Source organism: Actinia tenebrosa, unplaced genomic scaffold (genome assembly GCF_029948245.1).
Source record: "Actinia tenebrosa isolate PJP-AT-01 unplaced genomic scaffold, QUT_ActTen_1.0 PGA_scaffold11__36_contigs__length_13525064, whole genome shotgun sequence".
Classification (NCBI taxonomy): domain Eukaryota; kingdom Metazoa; phylum Cnidaria; class Anthozoa; order Actiniaria; family Actiniidae; genus Actinia; species Actinia tenebrosa.
Window position 1 is genome coordinate 10,664,424 of NW_028292571.1, and position 20,812 is coordinate 10,685,235.

The following is a 20,812-nucleotide window of genomic DNA, read 5'->3' on the forward strand; positions in this document are numbered from 1 at the left end:
TAATTATTAAGGTAAGTTTTTCCCCTCAGTAAAGAAACTATAGTGTGAAGCTGAATGTTTTAAAAATGCCCTTCGTTAACTTGTCGAATTGGCACTTATATTCTGTTATAATTTATTTTTATTTTTACAAGTTTATTTTTAATAGCTATAACTAAGGTACATGTATACTGAATTAGAAAACATGAATGTGCGGAAAGACTATCCAATAGGGAGAGCGTGAACCCGACGTCGACAGGCTAAGCACTTCCCTTGAGGAGGCTCATTATATAAAATAAAGAAAAAATGTGTGGCACGCACACTCGCGAACATGCAAGGCAAATAGTTTGTTGAAATCAAATTTAAAAATCTTTTCATTGTTCCTTTGTACGTTTATAGCAATAATTACTTTAATCTCAAAATCAGTGAACTGGGATAAAATTAATAACTCTCATACGCCGTCACGCAACGTTGTCCTCTTTCCTCCCCACAAACAACGTTGCGTGACAAACCCTAAGAATATCTACGTAGGAGGCTAATTGAATCCCGGCAATAAGCCTTAAGCGAGATGACGTTTTACCCCCGACTCTATGCCATAATGGTTTTTAAAATTCTTTCACATTAAAATTTTTGATTCCTTAGAGAATACAGGAACAATAGTCATAATTAAAGAACAAAAGCAATGTGAAAAGGATTATCTCGTTATCACGCTTCAGGTTTATTGCCTAACTTTTTCAATTTGTTGAGAATCAGTAAAACGTAAATTTAGAATGGTTTGCCACAGGCAACTCAAGAAAGAATTTTCTAGGCAATATGCCTTTGGCTATACGGAGGAGGGATTGTAAAGAAACTAATATTGATAGGATAAACGATTTTATCACTTAACAGAGTATCAAGAACGTCAAAGCACTTACTGAGCCTAATAAAACATATAAAACATTTCCTATTCCAGTAAAGATGACGCACACAAGGCTAATCACTGAAATATTTTGTAAAAAAGATCAAAATGTTTGTGAAATAAAAATAAAGAATAAACAAAATCTTAGTAGATTGTTTTTGTTTCGCTTGTCAGTCTTCGAATCAAACACGACTAATAAACTTATAGGCCTAATCCACTGTTTTCCCATTTCAGACGACGTGTCATTCCCTAGAGTAACATTTCTGTGTTTAACAGTTGCGTATGAGAAGACACATGAATATGGACACAACTCAAACAAAGAATCTTATTCTCAAGAGAATGACACGTGGTCTGAAATGGGTAAAACATTAAGCCCAATTGGATTTGGTCCATTTACCTTGGGTGTAATGTTTTCCCATTTCAGAGACCACAAGTCAATTCTGCTATTTTTCAGGCCAAAGTCAAAGGAGTACAAAGTGTCAACGTGCAAAAGGGGTACATCTAAGATATCAAAGGTAAATATAATTACTAAAGCACGTGTCATTCTCCTGAGAATAAGATTCTTTGTTTGACTGCTTGTATCCATCTACCCTCGTTATCATGAGTATTATATTTCGAACCAATTCTTCGATTACACGTTACGTCATGGCGGCCATGTTGGTACCATTTAACAAAAGATTTCTCATTAGCATCCACTGTCAAAGGCACCGCAATGGCCGCCATGTTTTTGTCTTTTGGCTCTCTTGGGAAGGCTTGCAACCCATCAATATATGGTATTTATTCTATATATTATTTATCTATAATCTAATTCCTGTTATATTTATGTTTCGAACCGATATTATAGTATTTATTGTATATAATAGTTTCTATTATTGTACATCTATTTATATATGTTTTGGAGTGTACGTTAGAAAACTGTAAAACGGGTTATTGCGTTTCCCTTTTGAAATAAAGTAATTGTATTGTATGCTATAAGAACATGCGAAATGGGTAAATTACGAGCCTTATATGAAACGACTGAAGAAGAGGGCCAATAGGCCTTTCACAACTTCAAGTCGCGTATAATGAGACAGCTCAACTAGAAACCGTGGACAGCTGTTTCGGCCTGTATTGGGCCTCGTCAGCACAGTGTATCTAGTGAGCTGGTATAGACCATTACATATACATACATCAACATAGACTCAAAATATATTTATACTCGAATTTACAGAGTAGCTCTAAGAATTGATACCTTAAACTTATTATTTGCCGCAGTTTTCATAAACATGCGAACCCTGTGTCTGCGAGCTCAACGCTGCAATTTGTTTTTTCGCTGCCATCAATTAAACCTAATCAGTCGGTAGCTTTCATATTTTTGACTGGAGGCAACGAAAAACCAAATTTAAGCGTGTAGCTAGCAGACACAGGGTTCGCATGTTTATGAAAATTGCTGTAATACAGGGAAAAATACTCCCCAAAGCCCAATATTTTTATGAGAAAAAACAACGATATGAATATGTTTAAAAAATTCTATATCCTATTCTAAAACTGTTGCTTACATAAAAGATTATTTTAAATTAACTTTAGTTTGAACGAATTGAACTGTCTTCCCATTTCATACCACGTGTCATTTCACAAGAGAATCATTTCTTTGTTTAATGGTTGCACACGAGAAGACACATGAATATTGATACAACTCAAACAAAGAATCTTATTCTTAAGAGAGTGATACGTAGTCTAAATTGAAAAAATGTTTTGCCAAGCTATACTACTAAACTATCTCTACTTCCCGTGAGAAATAAATCAGGTCTTTGGTTTTGTAGGCACCGACTTAGCGACAGCAGTTTAACTGCTAAAACTATATATCATTTTTTTTAAAGTACACAACATGACGACTTAATTAGAAACTTAGCCTATTACTCAGACGCCGAATTTCATTAGGTGATAGGGTCTTTTTCTTCATCTTCTCTCGGAAATCAAAATCAAAATAGAAGTCATATCAGAAAAGCAAATAAACGAAAATGAAAACACGAAGATTGGTATCCTGCTAAGACCATACGTCAATACTGCTTCACGATAATAAAAGGGGTTTGATAGAAGATTGTTCAAGATTATAATATATAACGTGGTGGCCGATTTTAAACTGATTCGAAAAAGATTTGGCTCTGGATTGATCTCTTTGGATCCGAATCAAGTGCAGTATAGTGGCAATAAACTCGTCTCATCTCAATTGGAATATCGTTCTCGATTGAGTCGGATCACATGTGAGTAGAGTTGCTTAAGTCTTTTCTTAGATTCGAGGGCCTTTTCTGCGGTTTTCCAGATTTCCAACGCTAAACTGATTCTTTGAGTTAACCATGTCTTTACTTATATACATAACGAGCCCAAAGTTGAATTGTTTCAGGGTTTGATTTGTGCTGGAGTTAGCCGTGTCCTGACTTTAATCAGCGCAGAGGTTGTTTCAGGGTTCAATCTGTGAGTTAGCCATGCCCTGACTTAGATCAGACTAGAGGTTGTTTCATGGTTCGATCTGTGAGTTATAGCCATGCCCTTATCAGAAAAAAAAAACAAACAAAAAAACAAAAAAAAACAAAAACAAAAAAACTGAAGATGTACAAATTTCGATACAAATTTGATGCTTTAAGAGATTTCATAAGTCGAGTATACAAATAAGCATTGCCTTCATATCGCTTGGGAATCATTTCGTGTTGCAAATAACTACTGTGCAAAGAAGAACTTAAATTGAAACAAAAGTTAATACTTTTATAGATTTTGCGCGACTTTTTATTTCGCCATGTGGTCACTCTTTTGTCATAATATGTAAGAAAATATGCTGTTGATTCTTTCCTGTGCTTCGAGCCGAGAGTTTTTCTCACAGATGTTTCCACTTTTCCTTTCCTCCCAAAAATCAACTTCTAAATCCAATGTACTTTTGTGGGGTAAATTTAGATTAATAAATCCGCAAAATAATTGCTGGAAATGGCCGATATTGAAATTAATTTAAAAAAAGGATATCAACCTTCCTCATTAAAACATGAAGTTTAAACGATAAAAGAGTTAAAACCGGCAAAGATATGACTTTCATGAGGAAAAAATTCGCTGGAACCAAGAGATGTTTTTTTACGAAATTTCCACTAGTATTTTTACGAGTTTTGAACTAACTTACTTCTAACTTATTAGTTTGCGATCAAAAATTTCTAATATGATTTTTCTAGCTATGTTAATTATTTTTCTGTTCTGCGAGTTTTTTTGAAAATGTTAATTAAACCTCGCTCCATCTGTTAAGTCTTTAGCAGATCAGTGTGAGATTCACTTAGAGCTATATGAAAAATTCAATTGATTTTAAAACTCAGCCGAAGCTGTTTCTGAGCATAGAATAGAATGCATTAACCTGACTTCCTTTTTATGAATTGTTAATGAGTGATTTTCAGCTGCTTCAAAACAAGTAAAAAAATAATTATAAAAAGAAAGTTAAAACATAATTTTTCCGCGCTTTACTAACGTTTGACGATATGGGTCAAATTTGATGAAGATTTACAATGCAGTCATTCATAATAATAATAATAATAATAATAATAATAATAATAATAATAATAATAATAATAATAATAATATAATAATAATAATAATAATAATAATATAATAATAATAATAATAATAATGATAATAATAATAATAATGATAATGATAATAATATTGTTAATCATAATAATAATGATAATGATAATGATATAGTAATAGTAATAATGATAATAATAATATAATAATAATAATGATAATGATAATAATAATATAATAATAATAATAATAATGGAAACTTTATAGATACTATTTAATAATAATATTAACAGTATTAATAATAATAACAATAATAATAATAATAATAATATAGTAATAATAATATAGTAATAGTAATAATAATAATAGTAACAACAATAATAATAATAATAATAATAATAATAATAATGATAATAATAATAATAATAACAATAACAATAACAAGACAGTTCTAGGGCATCACAACTGGGTCTCGCTGCCATTACAGAAGGCGGCAATAATAACTAATTGGTTAAAACAATCAAATAAAAACTGGTTTCCCGCCAAACTCAGTAAGGGCGATTGTTTTGGGATTCCTGTGGACGCGCGTACAACCAAAGCAATCGTTATTACTGATTCACAGGAGGGAAAAGTGAAACTGGTCGTAGTCTATGAATATATTACGGTCTATTACGTCCAAGCTGAACGAAGAAAGATAAGTTCTGAGACACGTATACAACTATTTCATACTGGACATTGTCTGTTGGAGATCTCAAGGAAATCTAAAATCTGAACAATCTGAGACCAATACGCCAGCGCACGTAGTATACGGCTTTGTGCTAGCAATTATTTAATGTCCAGAGTCAAGTCAGAGTTTATGATGATAGGCTAAAGGCAAAGGATTTCTTAGGCCTTAGTAGGCCTTAGTAACTCGACCGAAACGTCTAGTAAGAAAAAACACACTTCACTGACATTAGAGAAAACTAGTTATCAATTTCATATCTCATATTGCAATGATATTAGAAGAATCTTATTATAAACTTTAAGATCAACAACCAACGCGGGGTTATCAAAAAAAAAAAAAAAAAAAAAAAAAAAAAAGAACTCTGTAGGTATCAGAGAAACAAGTTTCACGTTATCAGCAATTACGATGAATGAATACCTGCCCCAGCAGCGATGTCCTATCAACCAGATAGTATAGATGATGGCAGCCATGACAGGAGGCAGAAACAATTCACCTCTTCGGCGCTAGCTTGGATTGTGTTACGGTCACCAAAAAGTTCAGACATCGTTCTTGGATTCCCATACAAATTCACTGACTTTAAAGAGAACAGTCATACACTCAACATCAAACATTGATACATATATTTCTTTGTATATAAATCCTTAATTTATTTTATTCCTATGAAGCCCAAAGGGTGGCTGATGTGCTTATTTCACATTACTTGTGACTATGATTTATATTTTGGGGGTGTTTGGGTATTTTTTTCTCCCTTTACTACTGATATTTTGATCACTACAAAGAAATGTATTGAGCGATGTTCGATGTTGAGTGTATGACGTCACAGACTCAAAAAAATAATCGTAAAAATATCATACTTTCGTCCTGAATATCGAGAAAACACTTCATACAGTGATTATTGGGCATTTAAAGAGTATTCTTAGGAAGTTTCAGCTAAATCCAAGTTTGAGAGATTTTCGTCAGAGTAGCACTTTAATACTAATTTATGGGCTTTCGGTATGAAAAACAGTTACAGATAAATCTTATTTTAGGGAATGATACGTGCGGTCTAATATGGGAAAACTTTACGCCAAAGTTAAAGAGGTAAATCATATCTTTCCTTTTTATTTATTTTTTTATATTACTTCAAAACTACAACTTCCTTTTATTATTTTAGCGGTATTCAAAAGTTTGATTAAAATTAAGAATGTCATTTGAGATACAAAGCTTAACATCAACAACCAACACGGGTTATCAAATGATCAATACAACTGTCCATACGTAATTGGAAACAGTTAACTTGTTATTCTGTTGCTTGTTATCAATCAGTTGAATGAACCTCATTACCTGTTTACGATAACAGACACACGTACACTGCCCGTCATGTGCTATCGACCAGAGTGTATTCTATTGCTTAGTATCAATCAATTGAATAAATCTCATGAATCTCATTGCCGGCCTACAGTGGCAGGCAAACACTGCCCTACATGTGCTATTAAACAGAGAGTATTCTATTGCTTGGTATCAATCAGCTGAATGAATAGCATTAGCATCCTACAATGACAGGCAAACACTGCCCGTCATGTGCTATCAACCAGAGTTCATTCTATTGCTTGGTATCAACCACCTGAATGAATCTTATTACTAGCATAATTCCGATTATTACATGTTATTAAACATATGTACATTTTTTATTGAAAACTATCCATTAAGCTCCAGGTGATTTCGCGCACGCACTTCCGGTTAATATTAACCAATCAGAAACATTGTGGTTGGATCACCAAAAGTTTCATGATGAATTTTAAAATAGAGTCGTGTTTCGATTTAACCTTTTCAAAATACGTCCTGAAATATAACTTTAAATTGAAAAATTATATATTACAAGTACCAGAAAAGCTTCCTCTTGCCCTATCAGGAACCAAAATAAAAATAAAGCATAATTGCAATAAAAGTGCGCAGCAATATCAGTGTTGTCTTAATTAGTCATCAGCCGCTCTTTTGATTGCCGTGATTTTATGAAATAGGAGACTAGGTATTAGACAAATAATCCTTTGCGCGCTTCGAGGCGAGATCACGTGGTTTTGAAGGACACGCACGGACCCATAAAGAGGACTACCGTTTTAAACGGACCCACATAGAACTTCGTCATCTGCTTTCCTGAATCGAGTTTACTAATAAAGTATACGTCTTTTTATCAAACCACATCACTTTAATGTATCTTTTCATGATTTTAATAAAACCTGAATGAAAAAAAACAAAACAAAACAAAACAAAACAAAAACCAGTTAATTCCAGTTGATTCGTAATTTGTTTGAAAGCAAACCATTAACCAAACCTCAGGAGGTATCGTGATGAATCCATAAAACGATTCATTTTTAAGATGATTGAATAAATTTGTTTTTCAAAGAAGTTATCTTATCTAATGAAAATCGAGGCTCTCCAACTAATAGGAATAGATTAGCTCAAGTGTTTGTTTTTACTTGGTTATAAAATTCTGTATTAGCTTTAGATCTACGGACAAGCACAGAGTTCAGTGTCAGCCGGCGACACTGTTAGACATTTGAAAAACAGAAGCAAACAGCATATGAGCGCCGACAAGACAAGAAAGCGAGATTCAATTCATTAAAAGGTATTCTGTTTATTTTATTTTATTTTATTTTATTTTATTTTATTTATTTATTTATTTTATTTTATTTTATTTTATTTTATTTTATTGGGGAGGAGTGAGGAGGGAGGGGGGGAGGGAGGTGAGGGAGGGGAGGGAGGGAGTGGAGGGAGGTGGAGGGAGGGGAGGGAGGGGAGGGAGGGGAGGGAGGGGAGTGGAGGGGAGGAGGGAGGGGAGGGGAGGGTATGGGAGGGGAGGGAGGGAGGTTGAGGGAGGGGAGGGGGGGTATGGTGAGGGAGGGGAGGGGAGGGAGGGAGGGAGGGAGGGAGGGAGGGGAGGGTGGAGGGAGGGGATTGGATGGAGGGGGGGGAGGGAGGGGGGGAGGGGGGAGGGGAGGGGAGGGAGGGGATGGGAGGGAGGGAGGTAGGGAGGGAGATTGAGGGAGGGAGGGAGGGAGGGGAGGGAGTTATTTAGGTGATGTTATTTTATGGGGATGTGTTTGTATTGGGATTTGATTTATTTTTTATGTTATTTTATGTATTGTTATTTATTTTTATTTTATTGATTTTATTTTATTTATTTTATTTTATTTATTTTATTTTATTTTAGTTATTTATTTTTTTGTTTATTTTTTTTTTTTTTTTTATTTATTTTTTTTTGTTTTTTTTATTTTTTTATTTTATTTTATTTTATTTTATTTTATTTTATTTTATTTTATTTTATTTTATTTTATTTTATTTTATTTTATTTTATTTTATTTTATTTTAGCCTTCTTTTTCGATAAATGAGAAAAGTTGGGAAACAGTTAAGAAAAACTCGTTATTTAAAATGCGATGTATCACAATATTCGCAGATAAGAATTGTTTAAAATATATATAGCCAAAAGTAAAAATTTGTTTAACGCTTTTCGACAAGATACATATTCAGAATTTTTTTTTCTGATCAGGGCATGGCTAACTCACAGATTGAACCCTAAAACAACCTCTGTGCTGATCTAAGTCAGGGCATAGCTAACTCACAGATCGAACCCTTAAACAACCTCTGGGCTGATCTAAGTCAGGTCATGGCTAACTCACAGATTGAACCCTGAAACAACCTCTGTGCTGATCTAAGTCAGGGCATGTCTAACTCACAGATTGAACCCTGAAACAACCTCTGGGCTGATCAAAGTCAGGGCACGACTAACTCACAGACTGAACCCTGAAACAACCTCTGTGCTGATCTAAGTCAGGGCATGACTAACTCACAGATTGAACCCTGAAACAACCTCTGGGCTGATCTAAGTCAGGGCATGACTAACTCACAGATTGAACCCTGAAACAACTTCTGGGCTGATCTAAGTCAGGGCATGACTAACTCACAGATTGAACCCTGAAACAACCTCTGGGCTGATCTAAGTCAGGGCACGACTAACTCACAGATCGAACCCTGAAACAACCTCTGGGCTGATCTAAGTCAGGGCATGACTAACTCACAGATTGAACCCTGAAACAACCTCTGGGCTGATCTAAGTCAGGGCATGGCTAACTCACAGATTGAACCCTGAAACAACCTCTGGGCTGATCTAAGTCAGGGCATGACTAACTCACAGATTGAACCCTGAAACAACCTCTGGGCTGATCTAAGTCAGGGCATGACTAACTCACAGATTGAACCCTGAAACAACCTCTGGGCTGATCTAAGTCAGGGCATGGCTAACTCACAGATCGAGCCCTGAAACAACCACTGGGCTGATCTAAGTCAGGGCATGACTAACTCACAGATTGAACCCTGAAACAACCTCTGGGCTTTTCTAAGTCAGTGCATGACTAACTCACAGATTGAACCCTGAAACAACCTCTGGGCTGATCTAAAATCAGGGCACAGCTAACTCACAGATCGAAACCTTAAACAACCTCTGGACTGATCTAAATCAGGGCACGGCTCCCACATACGATTGAGCCCTGAAAAAACGTCTGGACTAATCTTACTCAGGGCATGACTAACCGCACAGATCAAAACCTGAAACAACCTCTGGGCTGATCTTATTCAGGGCGCGGCTTCAAAATACAAAGTATTGATAAATTGAACATTGAAATTATCGAAAATTTCACCATAAGAACTGCAGGTTATGTGTTGTTCGTTTGTTGTTCCAGCTGTCGCTACGTCACCGCCCACGCATAGAAAAAATATAAGGCTAAAAGCTTTTTTCTAATTTATTTAAAAGGCTAAAGCTTTTTTTTTTTTTTTTTTAAACAACAAAAAAACAGCATTTTCTGGCCATTCTCTGAGAGTTTGCTACCATTATTGTGGAATGTGCGACCCGGGGAGTTTTCTTAGTGCTCGTTCGCCGACATAACTTTCTTTTAACGACCTTCAAACAAAGCTGAATTTTAAAAAATCCTTGCGGGAAATTTTGGACTGAATTAAAGAGTTCAGAGGCTTATATTAGAGTAATGAAATCTCTAATTTATTCTAAATACTATATACATACAGACAGACAGACAGACAGACAGACAGACAGACAGACAGACAGACAGACAGACAGACAGACAGACAGACAGACAGACAGACAGACAGGCAGACAGACAGACAGACATGCATGCATACATGCATACATACATACATACATACATACACCGAATCACTAAAACTTTGACAATTTAGCGATATACAAATATCTACTGAGATGCAAGATATCAAATGAGATGCAAATCTTAAAGCATGCGTAAATACGATTGCTTAGCCACAGCATTTTGTGGATACTGAAATACGTCACGTCTTGGCAAAGGCTGTTTACATAATTTATTCAGGGAAATTAGCACGTTCATCCTAATTTTCTTGCCTAATTAAACCATAGCTCGATTTTTTCCTTACCTCTTACAGAATGGATAAGCTATTCCCAAACAACACAAGTAAGGTCCTGTTAAATGAATCGACAGAGCAGAACGTTGTCAACTGTCAGTTAGTCCAGAGTAACATGTGGTATGTTGAAGATCTTACGACAATCTACATCATTGCCTGCATATTCAACTTTGTGTTTGCCATAGTCGCTGTCGTTGGTAACTTCTTAGTACTGCTAGCTATTATCAAAACACCTACATTACACAAACCTTCTATATTTCTAATGTGTAATCTCGCTGCTAACGACCTTGCAGTGGGTCTTCTCGTTCAACCAATCTACGTCATCTACAAAGTCGCAGAAATGAATGGTCTTGTGACTATGTCATGTTATTGCGGCGTTGTCGTCAACATGCTGGCCAATCTCTTTTCTGGCATGTCTTTCATAATAGTCACGTGTATCAGCATCGACAGATACCTGGCTCTGTACCTTCACTTAAGATACGTTTCTGTGGTAACCACACAACGAGTGGTCAAGGTTTTCGTTGTGATATGGACAATCAATATAATATTCGTAACATTTTATCCCTGGAAAACTTCAGTTGCCTTGGCCTATGGAATCCTTATAATCATTGCTTGTCTTTTCATTGCAACGTTTACCTTTACCAAGATACATGTCATTGTTCAAAGACATCGAAGAAAGATAAACGATCTGACAGGACAATCTTCTAATGTTTTGGACCAAAATCCTGCCTCTCTTCGTGGGATAAATATACCAAAATTTTGGAAATCAGTCCTCACAATGAAATATGTCTATATCCTCTTGTTGGCGTGCTTTTTTCCATATATGGCAACTTTGGCAACTCGAGTTGTGATTGGCCTCACAAAAGAGTACAAAATGGCCTTGAACATCACAACGACTATAATCTACATCAATTCGTCTATCAATCCTATCGTGTATTGTTTTAGGTTAAGAGAAGTACGTAATGCTGTACTCAAAGTACTTGGGAAAAGAGTAAGAGAAGACAACACATCAGGGACATTTCTTAGTTCATCTTTAGGAAACAGAAACTCCTTTGTTATCCAACAATCACCCAGGAACCACGAATTGTAATATATGTAATGTTTATTTATTTAGTTAGCTTTCCTTGTAAGGCCAGGCACAACACAAAAGCATAGACACGTACTGTGGGCCCTGTAGTCTATAGTAGGGGCACTTGAAGATGGTCGTCACCAGTGTCTTCAGTGGATCTTTTATACGTCCGCCTTATGCAGGATTGTATAGTGAAGACAGACGACCGGGCCTACGGTCTTAAGTCCTTGTTTGAGAATGCGCAACAATGCCCAATGATAGATAAAATAGAGTTATAGGGGAAAACGAGAGTTTGCCGTAAAGGGAGCAGAAGGCTACCTGAGATGCAAAACTGTAAGAAAGACAGCACGGCGGAGAAGTGACGATCTCATCGATTGGTTACTATCCATAGACGTCTACGATTTACGAGTCTAGCTCCCTACCAGCATACAGTGGTTCTTTTGAGTCCCTGTTGAAAAACTTTTAACGATACCCTGAAACAGTGTCTGGCTGAACAAAGTCAGGGCACCCTTAACTTTCCCCCCTTTTTCAAATTTATTTATCTATTCAAACTTTTAGAAAACAAATATTGCATCGGTTCAGAATACATTTTATTTTATCTTTCAGTTTCAATTTTGTGTCACAGATTTTAAAGTTACCAGAACAAGTAATTTTTGCGATTAAATAGATTCATGCATATTAGTTTACAGTACTTCATTGATACGTATTAGTCCCTAGGGATTTATAGTATTTCACTGTAATACACTTATAGTGAGTCATACATTAAACTGATGATGGACGATGGATATCCTCCGAAATATCTTACTCAAAAAACGTCTAGTCATTCTTTTCGTATATAAACTTTTGACCCAAAGAAACGTATTCAAATAGATTCATGTTTTTAATTGCTTCCTATCTCTTTCTTAATCCAGTCCATAAAATGAGTAACCTTTGCATATACGCCATAGTTACCAGCTGACCCGCACCCTACGCCCCAACTAGTAACACCCTGAATGAAATATCGACCTCTTGACTCACAAACCAAGGGTCCGCCCGAATCGCCCTGACATGAGTCAATCCCACCCCTATCGTACCCCCCACAGATCATGGAATCGTGCAGTCTTTTAGGATATGCTTTTTCACACCTTGGTCGACCAACGATTGGAACTTTGGCCTGACGTAGATAGTTTGGAAGCCATCCACTGGGGGATATAGCACCGAATCCTGTTATCCAACATTCTTTGCCTTCGTCTGGAACGGGTTCGTTTTCGGGAGTGCATACCAGATTGATAAACCTAAAGAATTGAGCAACACCATTAGATTGCTAGGAGAAAAACATTCAAATTTACATCAGAAAATGATAGGATTTGTCATTATTTTTTATCAAACAATGTGCTCTGGCATAGTTTTTGTGTTTAAAGGTGCGGACACACGGTGCAACATTGCACGCAACAATGCACGCAACAATGCACGCAACAAATTTTAACCGGGGTGATACACGTTGCAACAAAATCACACAACAGCGCTCTTGTAAGCATGCTATGCTAAGATATTTGGTCAGGTTATAAATTTAGTGCAAACTGATTGGCTGGAAACTTTAAAATGTTGCACGCAATGTTGCAGCCATGTTCACATGATGAAATTTGTTGAGCGCAATTCAAGAGTAGAGCTCGATTCAACTTAAGATTTTTTGCATGCAATGCAAGTTTCAGGGGTAGACACCCGCTGCAACAGTCCTGTTGCGTGCAATGTTGCACCGTGTGTCCGTACCTTTTGATATTTTAATCCCTTAAAACTCAAGCAACATATCAAGCGCTTTTTAACAGGTTTTTGGTAACTGTGATGTTGGATGATTGAAGCAAGTCTAATGATACATACTTGTTAAGTTTAGCAGGTTTTTCCAGTTTTACTAAAGCAACATCATAAGCATGTTTAACTGGTTTATGGTAATCGGGATGCTGGATAATCTTGGTAACCCGGATGTCCTGGATGTTGCTATTGTTTCTTGTACGATGATGAGCGCCAAGTCTAAATCCACGAATAAAGACAGATATTTAACAGGAGTGTGTGTAAAGGGATCTATTTTTATGATTCCTTGGACGTAATGTTTTCCATTTCAGACCACGGGTCATTCCATTGACAATATTGATTCTTTGTTTGAGTTGTACCACTTATATTCTTTAATTGTAATTCTTTAATTGTAAATATTTATAACAAAAAGTAATAAATTTGTTGTTGTTAAAAAATGAGTATATATTCATGTTTCTTCTCATGCGCAACCTTCAAACAAAGAATATAATTTTCAAGAGAAGGACAAGTTGTCTGAAATGGGAAAACTGCACCCAATGTAAAGTAGTCAATTTCAATCAAAATCACAACGGAGTTTGCCAGTGTGTAAAGGCGATTACACGGAGCAGTTTTCTCAGCAACGTGTCTCCAACAGCGTTGCGACACAGGTTGAAAGAGTATCTACATAGTGCAACGGAGACACAATCGTTGCCAAAAGTAGAAACGAATTCTGCTTTTTGCAACGATTGCTAGAACTTATCTGGCGAATTTTTTTAATGCCGTTGCGAGACAAGTTGCAGAGACAATATATAATTGCTTTGTGTAATCGCGCCTTAAAACTTAAACACTGTGTAAAAACCTTTACTGAACTTTGGGACGTCAGGCTTTGTCGGGTGTAAAATACCGCCCGAATTTGTCAGTACAGCTCTTAACTTTTTTACGAGGTTTCAGTTTCCTTCTCGCTGTATTCAACACCAACACAGTACCAGTTAGTAACTGAGTTATAATTTTATAGGATCATTATATCTCTCCATCCTTTGTGAAAAATGAGTGGTTTTACCTGACATGAATAGTATCGGCTGTTTTCTTCTTTAGGCAGTGAGTAGCAGACAAAACCCATTGAGCATGGATCAAAGTTCCTCCACAAAAAGGGTAGTTGTCTTTGTTTACCAACTGAGCCTGCCATGGCCAGTCTCCTGCACGAGCATTTGAGCCACCAACAATCCTCGTGCTGGGGCGAAGACCACACTTGACTTGAAAAAAATCAGACTAAATGACTATACGTAATAGTATGAAATGCTATTACTTTATCGCGAAATTTCATGCTATTACTTTTTAACAACATGATCAGCAAGGAAGATAAAAATATATATCATCATTAAGCTAGGTTTTTTTTGTTCACTGGCGGCCTTTACCCCACTAAATTAAACGAAGGAATTTCCAGGTAGATATCTAGTTATCAAACTCGTTTTAAGAAACTTCCCCAATGATAAAATAATGCGATTATATACCTTATCGGCTTCGCCCCGGGTTGATATGTCTCATATCCACCTCGCTAACGGTATATAAGCTAGCTACTTTACATATAGTTTACTTTAGCCTAAAGGGATGAACTACAAAGTCTTGATTACCATGTAATGTAGGGAATATCGTGGAAATAAAATATCTTTGTTGCCTGTATAAAATGAACGAATCTTTATAGCACTTAGCTTAAGTATTTCGAGAAGTGGTTACTATCGTTACTGGTCACAAATCATAAGAAAGACTTACGATGTGTTGAACACATGCGCAATGAGTACTTGATGGGTCCCACAATCACTAGGGTATTTAGTATTATCATATGACCCGTATCTACCCGGGCGCGCGCTCTTAGAAAAACCTTCGAGAAAATGACGTGAGCAGGGCCGTACGGCTTTGAGCGAGCAGGGCCGTACGCGTCCGAATTTTTTAATTATTTTTCTTTTCGTGAGGGTCATATGATAAAATGCTTATTGACTGAGTTGGGTCGGGCCGTATGGGAAAATATTTGGCCCTCGGTCATTTGTACGGACCTCGCTGCGCTCGGTCCGAACGGCATCACCTCGAGCCAAATATTTTCCCATACGGCCCTAACATAGTATTCGTTTGCGTTTCATAGACTTATCTTTTTATGATTTTATTATTTAAGAAAAAAATTGCTTACCAGTCGGTGGAAGAGTATTGGGAACAATTGGAGGTTCAGCAGTGGTCGTAGGAATTCGAGGTGTAGTCATTTGAACCGTAGTAATGGCAGGAGCTGTGCTAGGTTTTGTCATTGGGGTGTGTGGAGCAGGTGTAGGTGTTGGAGATGTTGCTGTTGTAGGCAGCGTGGTAGAAACGGTAGGAGCTGGAGTAACTAAAAAAGATATTAAGGAAAAAAAGATATTATTAAGGATATCATCGTGCAAGAAAGTAACTTATCAACAACAGAAACGGTAAGAACGTTTGTGACTTAATATTACTTATATATACTTTACGACCATCACCCCCTGCAAGGGGCACTTCCGTTAGATTACCTCCATACGCACTACCATTACACTCTATATTTACAACATACAACTCTCAAATAACATGTTGATTTGTAGGAGCGAGGAAAACCGGAGAACCCGGAGAAAAACCCTCATTGCAAAGCGAGAGAACAACACATCAAACAAACTCAAATCTCGTATGGGATTTAATGGACTACTTCGACGATACGGCGGCAATATTAATCTTGCCAGGGGCAAAACTAAACAAAGATGACAGAAAATATATAGTCTCGTAAGTCTGTATTTCTTTATTGGTAAAGGTGATCGATGTGCCGTCTTAATTCATCTTTTGTTGTATTCTCTTGTGGTGAGCTGTTAATATCAATTGATGTCATTATTGCAACAAAGCTTTCATAATATTTGCTTCTTGGACGAACCATAAATTCGATCCAAGATAAGCGCCGTATCGTCGAAGTACCCCATTGAAAATCGAGCTCGTTACTCCAGTGAGAGACCCCTGTCACCCACACCCCCAAACCATTAGGATATCATTAAGGATTATAAATCTAGCAAAAATTCATTACCTTTATCATCGCAGGCTCCCACCATGACATCGTCGATTGCTATGTCACCTTGGAAGCCATTTCCAACAACACCTTCAAACGCTAGCTGGAGGACAAAAACACACACAAAATAAAAAAAAAAGCTAAAAAAACTTTTCTTTAGGCTTAGTGTGCTTTTGTTACTCCTGCGTGCTGTATTAGTTAACATACCACGGATAATTCTGTTCTATATCCTAATAAGGCATGTATCGCGTAGCAATTCTTCGATGGCACGTTACGTCATCGCGGCCATGTTGGTGCCATTTAGCAAAATATTTCTCATTAGCATTAATTGTTAACGGCACAACAATGTTTTTTGTCTTTTGACTCTCTTGGGAATGCTTGCAATCCATCAATTAAGTGATACACTATGTTTTATCGCACACATTGAAAACAGCCAAGCAGAGTACAGCAAATTAAAGCTGTTATAAATTCAGCGGTATTCCATTGTTTCTCCCCTGCAGGCATTGCAGCCTGGTAGTATTCCTTCGTGAGGGACGAAATAGTTATGTAAAGCTTTCTTCATGACACATCATGGTTTTGGGTGGATGCTTTATGAGATTACACGGCACGCGCGCACCTTTTCTATTTTGTCATTCGAATCCAAATTAACGGCTATGATAATTTAAATATATAAAAATGTTGTACTGTACTGTGTGCAAATATATAAAGCACACCCCACTACTCATAGTTCTTTAGTTCTCTAGTAATATGCCAATCCCCGCTTGCTTTGATAATTCCATACAGAACGCATCCGCGCATTTGCTATTCATCAGGCACTAACCGTCTGATCTCCAGTTTGCTTCAAGCTAATCACAGCTTTGTTCCAGTTATATCCATGTCGTCCTGTCTTACTGAATACTTTTGTTGAGCCAACATAAACGTTCAATGTGCCGATATGAGAGCCAATCATATGGTAGTAAAATGAGAGGCATAAATTTCGACCATTCAGAGTTAAGGGTTTTGTTAGAACTGCTTTGTCACCGGCATGCTTCCTGGACGCTTCGATATACATGTAATAACCTAAAACGCACCAATAATATTTTCAATTCCGTGGAATATCACTATGTTTCTTGATTACGAACTCATTTGCTCAGGGCTAGCAACATTTTGGCGTCAAAATGTTGACAAATAATGGGATTAACAGTGGATTCCAGAGTGGCTCTTCTTCCACTGGATTCCAATTGGAATTTACAAGTTAATTTTTGCGTTGAGAGGAAAACCGGAGAACCCATAGAAAAACCCTCAAAGCACAGGAGAGAACCAATAAACAACTCTACTCACATACGACACCGAGCTCGTCGGGGCTGGAACCCGGGTCGAATTAATGAGAGGTGATCGCTCTCACAGCTACGCCACCCATGCTTCCCAAATTCCCGATTTCTAATATTTATTTTGTTCGGAAGTAAACATAGAACTCTGTTTTAAAGAAAGATTTTCATTGATTATATTTCACTTGAGCAAAATTGCGCATGCGCCAAAAAGTGGATTATGCCAGAGCAATCGTTCTTCGCAGCAAGCCAGAAGAAACGCAGGCTCTGGGTACTAGATTGGGTTCCAGATGGATTTTTTACTCGGATTTACTAAGAGCAGCGAAGCCGCGAGAAGCGACATCGGTCTATTCAACAATACATTAGAAATTTCGCTGTTTTTTCTTTGCTTGGATTCCAAAAGATTTAGTTAATTTCATGATACAAAGTTTAAAACCTTTAAAAAAAATTTAACCAATAAAAAATCCAGGTTCTTTACGGAAACTAGTTTCGTCTTTAATGCTAACCTTTTCAATCCTTAAATATTTTGTTGATGCCTAAAACATCATTTTATAGCTTTAGAACCTTGTATCATGAAATTTTAAACTTCTATCCGTGTTTATTTTTGAGAAGATTAATTCAGATCATAAACCTTTAAATGAATTCTTATCCCCAGAAGGGCCAGTACCACCCGATGATGTTCTTCCTTTGTGTCTTCTCCAATCAAAACTGTCATCTTGTTTCTGGGTAAATCCACAGAGACCTTCGTCAAACGTGCAAAAGAATCCTGAAAAAATATTTGAATAAAGCTCAACCTAAAGAATGATAATACAGCAGTACAGGTATATACTAAGTGGACATCTTCAGGACCTTGTCTAATGTTCATTTCATAAAGATTTGTTTTCAAGTAAATATAGAGCGTTTTCACTCACGTGAGAAGGCAGCCATAAATAGGCAGGCACAATAGAAACTTTCTGCACGGTATTTGCATAAGAATAGAGTTCAATTCCCGGAGGATAGAAAATGTATATATTGTTTTGGTACACCATAATGGCCGCTGTGACGTCACGTGAAAACGCTCTATAGGAAGACCATTTCGCAACCATGCAATTAGTCGTTTTTAATGAAGGGTATTCTTTAAAAAAAAGGCACCCACGATAGCAAGTGGCTACTGTAGAATCTTGAAAGTCAAATGTGTATAAAATAGAACATTATGCACTTAAGGCAGACCCTGGGCCCGGTTGTACGAAAAGGGGACAGCGCTATCAGACGGATCAGATTTCTTGGAAAACAGCATCGTTTTAAGACTTTATCCATTGGATAGCGCTATCTACACTTCGTACGACGGGGCTCTGGTCTCGAGGGAAATAGTTAGCTTTGTTTCACCGGGAGTCTTGATGTTTCCCGAAGTGAATATTCTCGTCAAATACAAACAAAAAAAAACAACAAACAAAAAAAAAAAAAAAATGGGGATTGAAATCTTTTATGGTGGCTGTCTACTAAGGCCACGTCCACACTATGCCGGATAAATTTAAATCCGAATTTTTATTAGCAATATTCGTGTGGACAGAGAACATTTCGTCTCCGAAATTTTTCGAATACGATGATGTCATGATTGTCATGGGAACATGGCGGGAAGGCTGAAAACTCACCGCGGGCTCAATTTCAGCTTCGATGCACATGCTCAGGTGTGCAATGAAGCGTTTTTGTCGCCTCTGATCGGACTAGTGTGGACGCGAAACATTTTATCTGTTTTCATGTGTGAACGAAATTTTTTTTTCGGTTTCAGTGTGAAAATTCCGGATTCAAATTTATCCAGCATAGTGTGGGCGGGGCCTAAGTATAGACTGAAAATGAAGCACCAAACTAAAACTACGCTGTAGCTACGTAGCTCCACGCTACTAGCAACGACGTTTTTTCACGCTTCTTTTTTCTTCGAAACTTTGATACGCTTATGCTTAATCGTGAATAGAGAATTTTAAATTGACGTTCACGGCAAACGTGTAATATAACGTCACTTGATCAGTGAAAAATCCTTTCAAAATAACTGAAAAGGAATCGCAAAAAAATCCAAGTAGCAGAAAAACAAAAGAATATTTGTTTGTGATATGAAAGTTTGCAAGAGGTTAAGTAAAATACAGGAAAACGATGAAAACGTGGTCACGTTTGCCGCTTGCGGGAAGAAAAAATAGTCAATCTAAAACTCTCTAAAAATAAAATCAATAAATCACTTTTATTTAAGTGTCTAGTCGTTCTAGCATTTTCGTACTAATTGGGGACACTTTTCGCTCACACGCACTACCACTACATTTAATATTCTATGCACACAACGCTCAACTCACATGTTGATTTTTATGGAGGGAGGAAACCGGAGAAAACCCTGGTAGCATAGGAGAGAACAACACATCAAACAAACTCAATTCACATGTGCCGACCGCATTATCTATTATTTGCAAACGACCTCAGGACTTCCATTTCTATTCCCAGGTTTGAAATTATTATTAAAATTTGATTCAAAAAATCGTGATTCAAAAACATTTTCATGGATGTTTTCTATATTAGGAAACCACCTTGAAAAAGTCACGAACTACCTACCACTGACGTCTTGGAAGATCGTTACAATCCCAATCAAAACCAAAATACACGCACTATTCATTCTAAGATAACTCTTCAAAAACTACCGTATCATTAGGACTTTCGTCGTCAGCAACGCTAGAGTTTTAAGAGAGTTTTTAGTTAATATCAAATATCCGCTTGCTTTCTCAGCTGGAATTGAGTTCACCTATATAAACAAAATGTCGTATTGTAAGATCAGCTTAGCAAGGTTTATATCATGTATTTGTACAATCACCAGCTGAGTTGTCTGTGTTCCCCGAAAGGGATTATGGGTCAAGTAGTTTTGGTTAGCATTTTCATAGCAGGGGCTGAGTACGATTTAGATTTCTCGTGTTGAATCAACTAGAATTCCATTATGAGTTCAACTAGTAGTATTTACGATAAATTCAAAGAATGAAAAATTCATATTTGATGGGTTCTCTTGACAGAATCATGGGGTTGCTAATCAAAATATGATGTTGA

General features: G+C 36.8%; 2 protein-coding genes across 2 annotated transcripts; one reads left to right on the forward strand and one right to left on the reverse strand.

Annotated features, from left to right (window-relative positions):
- Positions 1-1,308: 1,308 nt before the first annotated feature.
- LOC116302411 (melanocortin receptor 3-like) lies at positions 1,309-12,212 on the forward strand. The gene is made up of 2 exons (XM_031711701.2): positions 1,309-1,389; positions 10,582-12,212. Exon 2 carries the CDS (start codon positions 10,583-10,585, stop codon positions 11,648-11,650), a length of 1,068 nt encoding a protein of 355 aa, XP_031567561.2. The 5' UTR covers positions 1,309-1,389; position 10,582; the 3' UTR covers positions 11,651-12,212.
- LOC148912541 (plasma kallikrein-like) lies at positions 12,203-20,451 on the reverse strand. The gene is made up of 8 exons (XM_089027811.1): positions 20,330-20,451; positions 18,387-18,521; positions 17,269-17,507; positions 16,467-16,551; positions 15,579-15,770; positions 14,457-14,649; positions 13,487-13,636; positions 12,203-12,903 (listed from the first exon to the last, which is right to left on the reverse strand). The coding sequence occupies exons 1-8, from the start codon at positions 20,388-20,390 to the stop codon at positions 12,510-12,512; spliced, it is 1,449 nt and encodes a 482-aa protein (XP_088883937.1). The 5' UTR covers positions 20,391-20,451; the 3' UTR covers positions 12,203-12,509.
- Between the last annotated feature and the right edge of the window lie 361 nt (positions 20,452-20,812).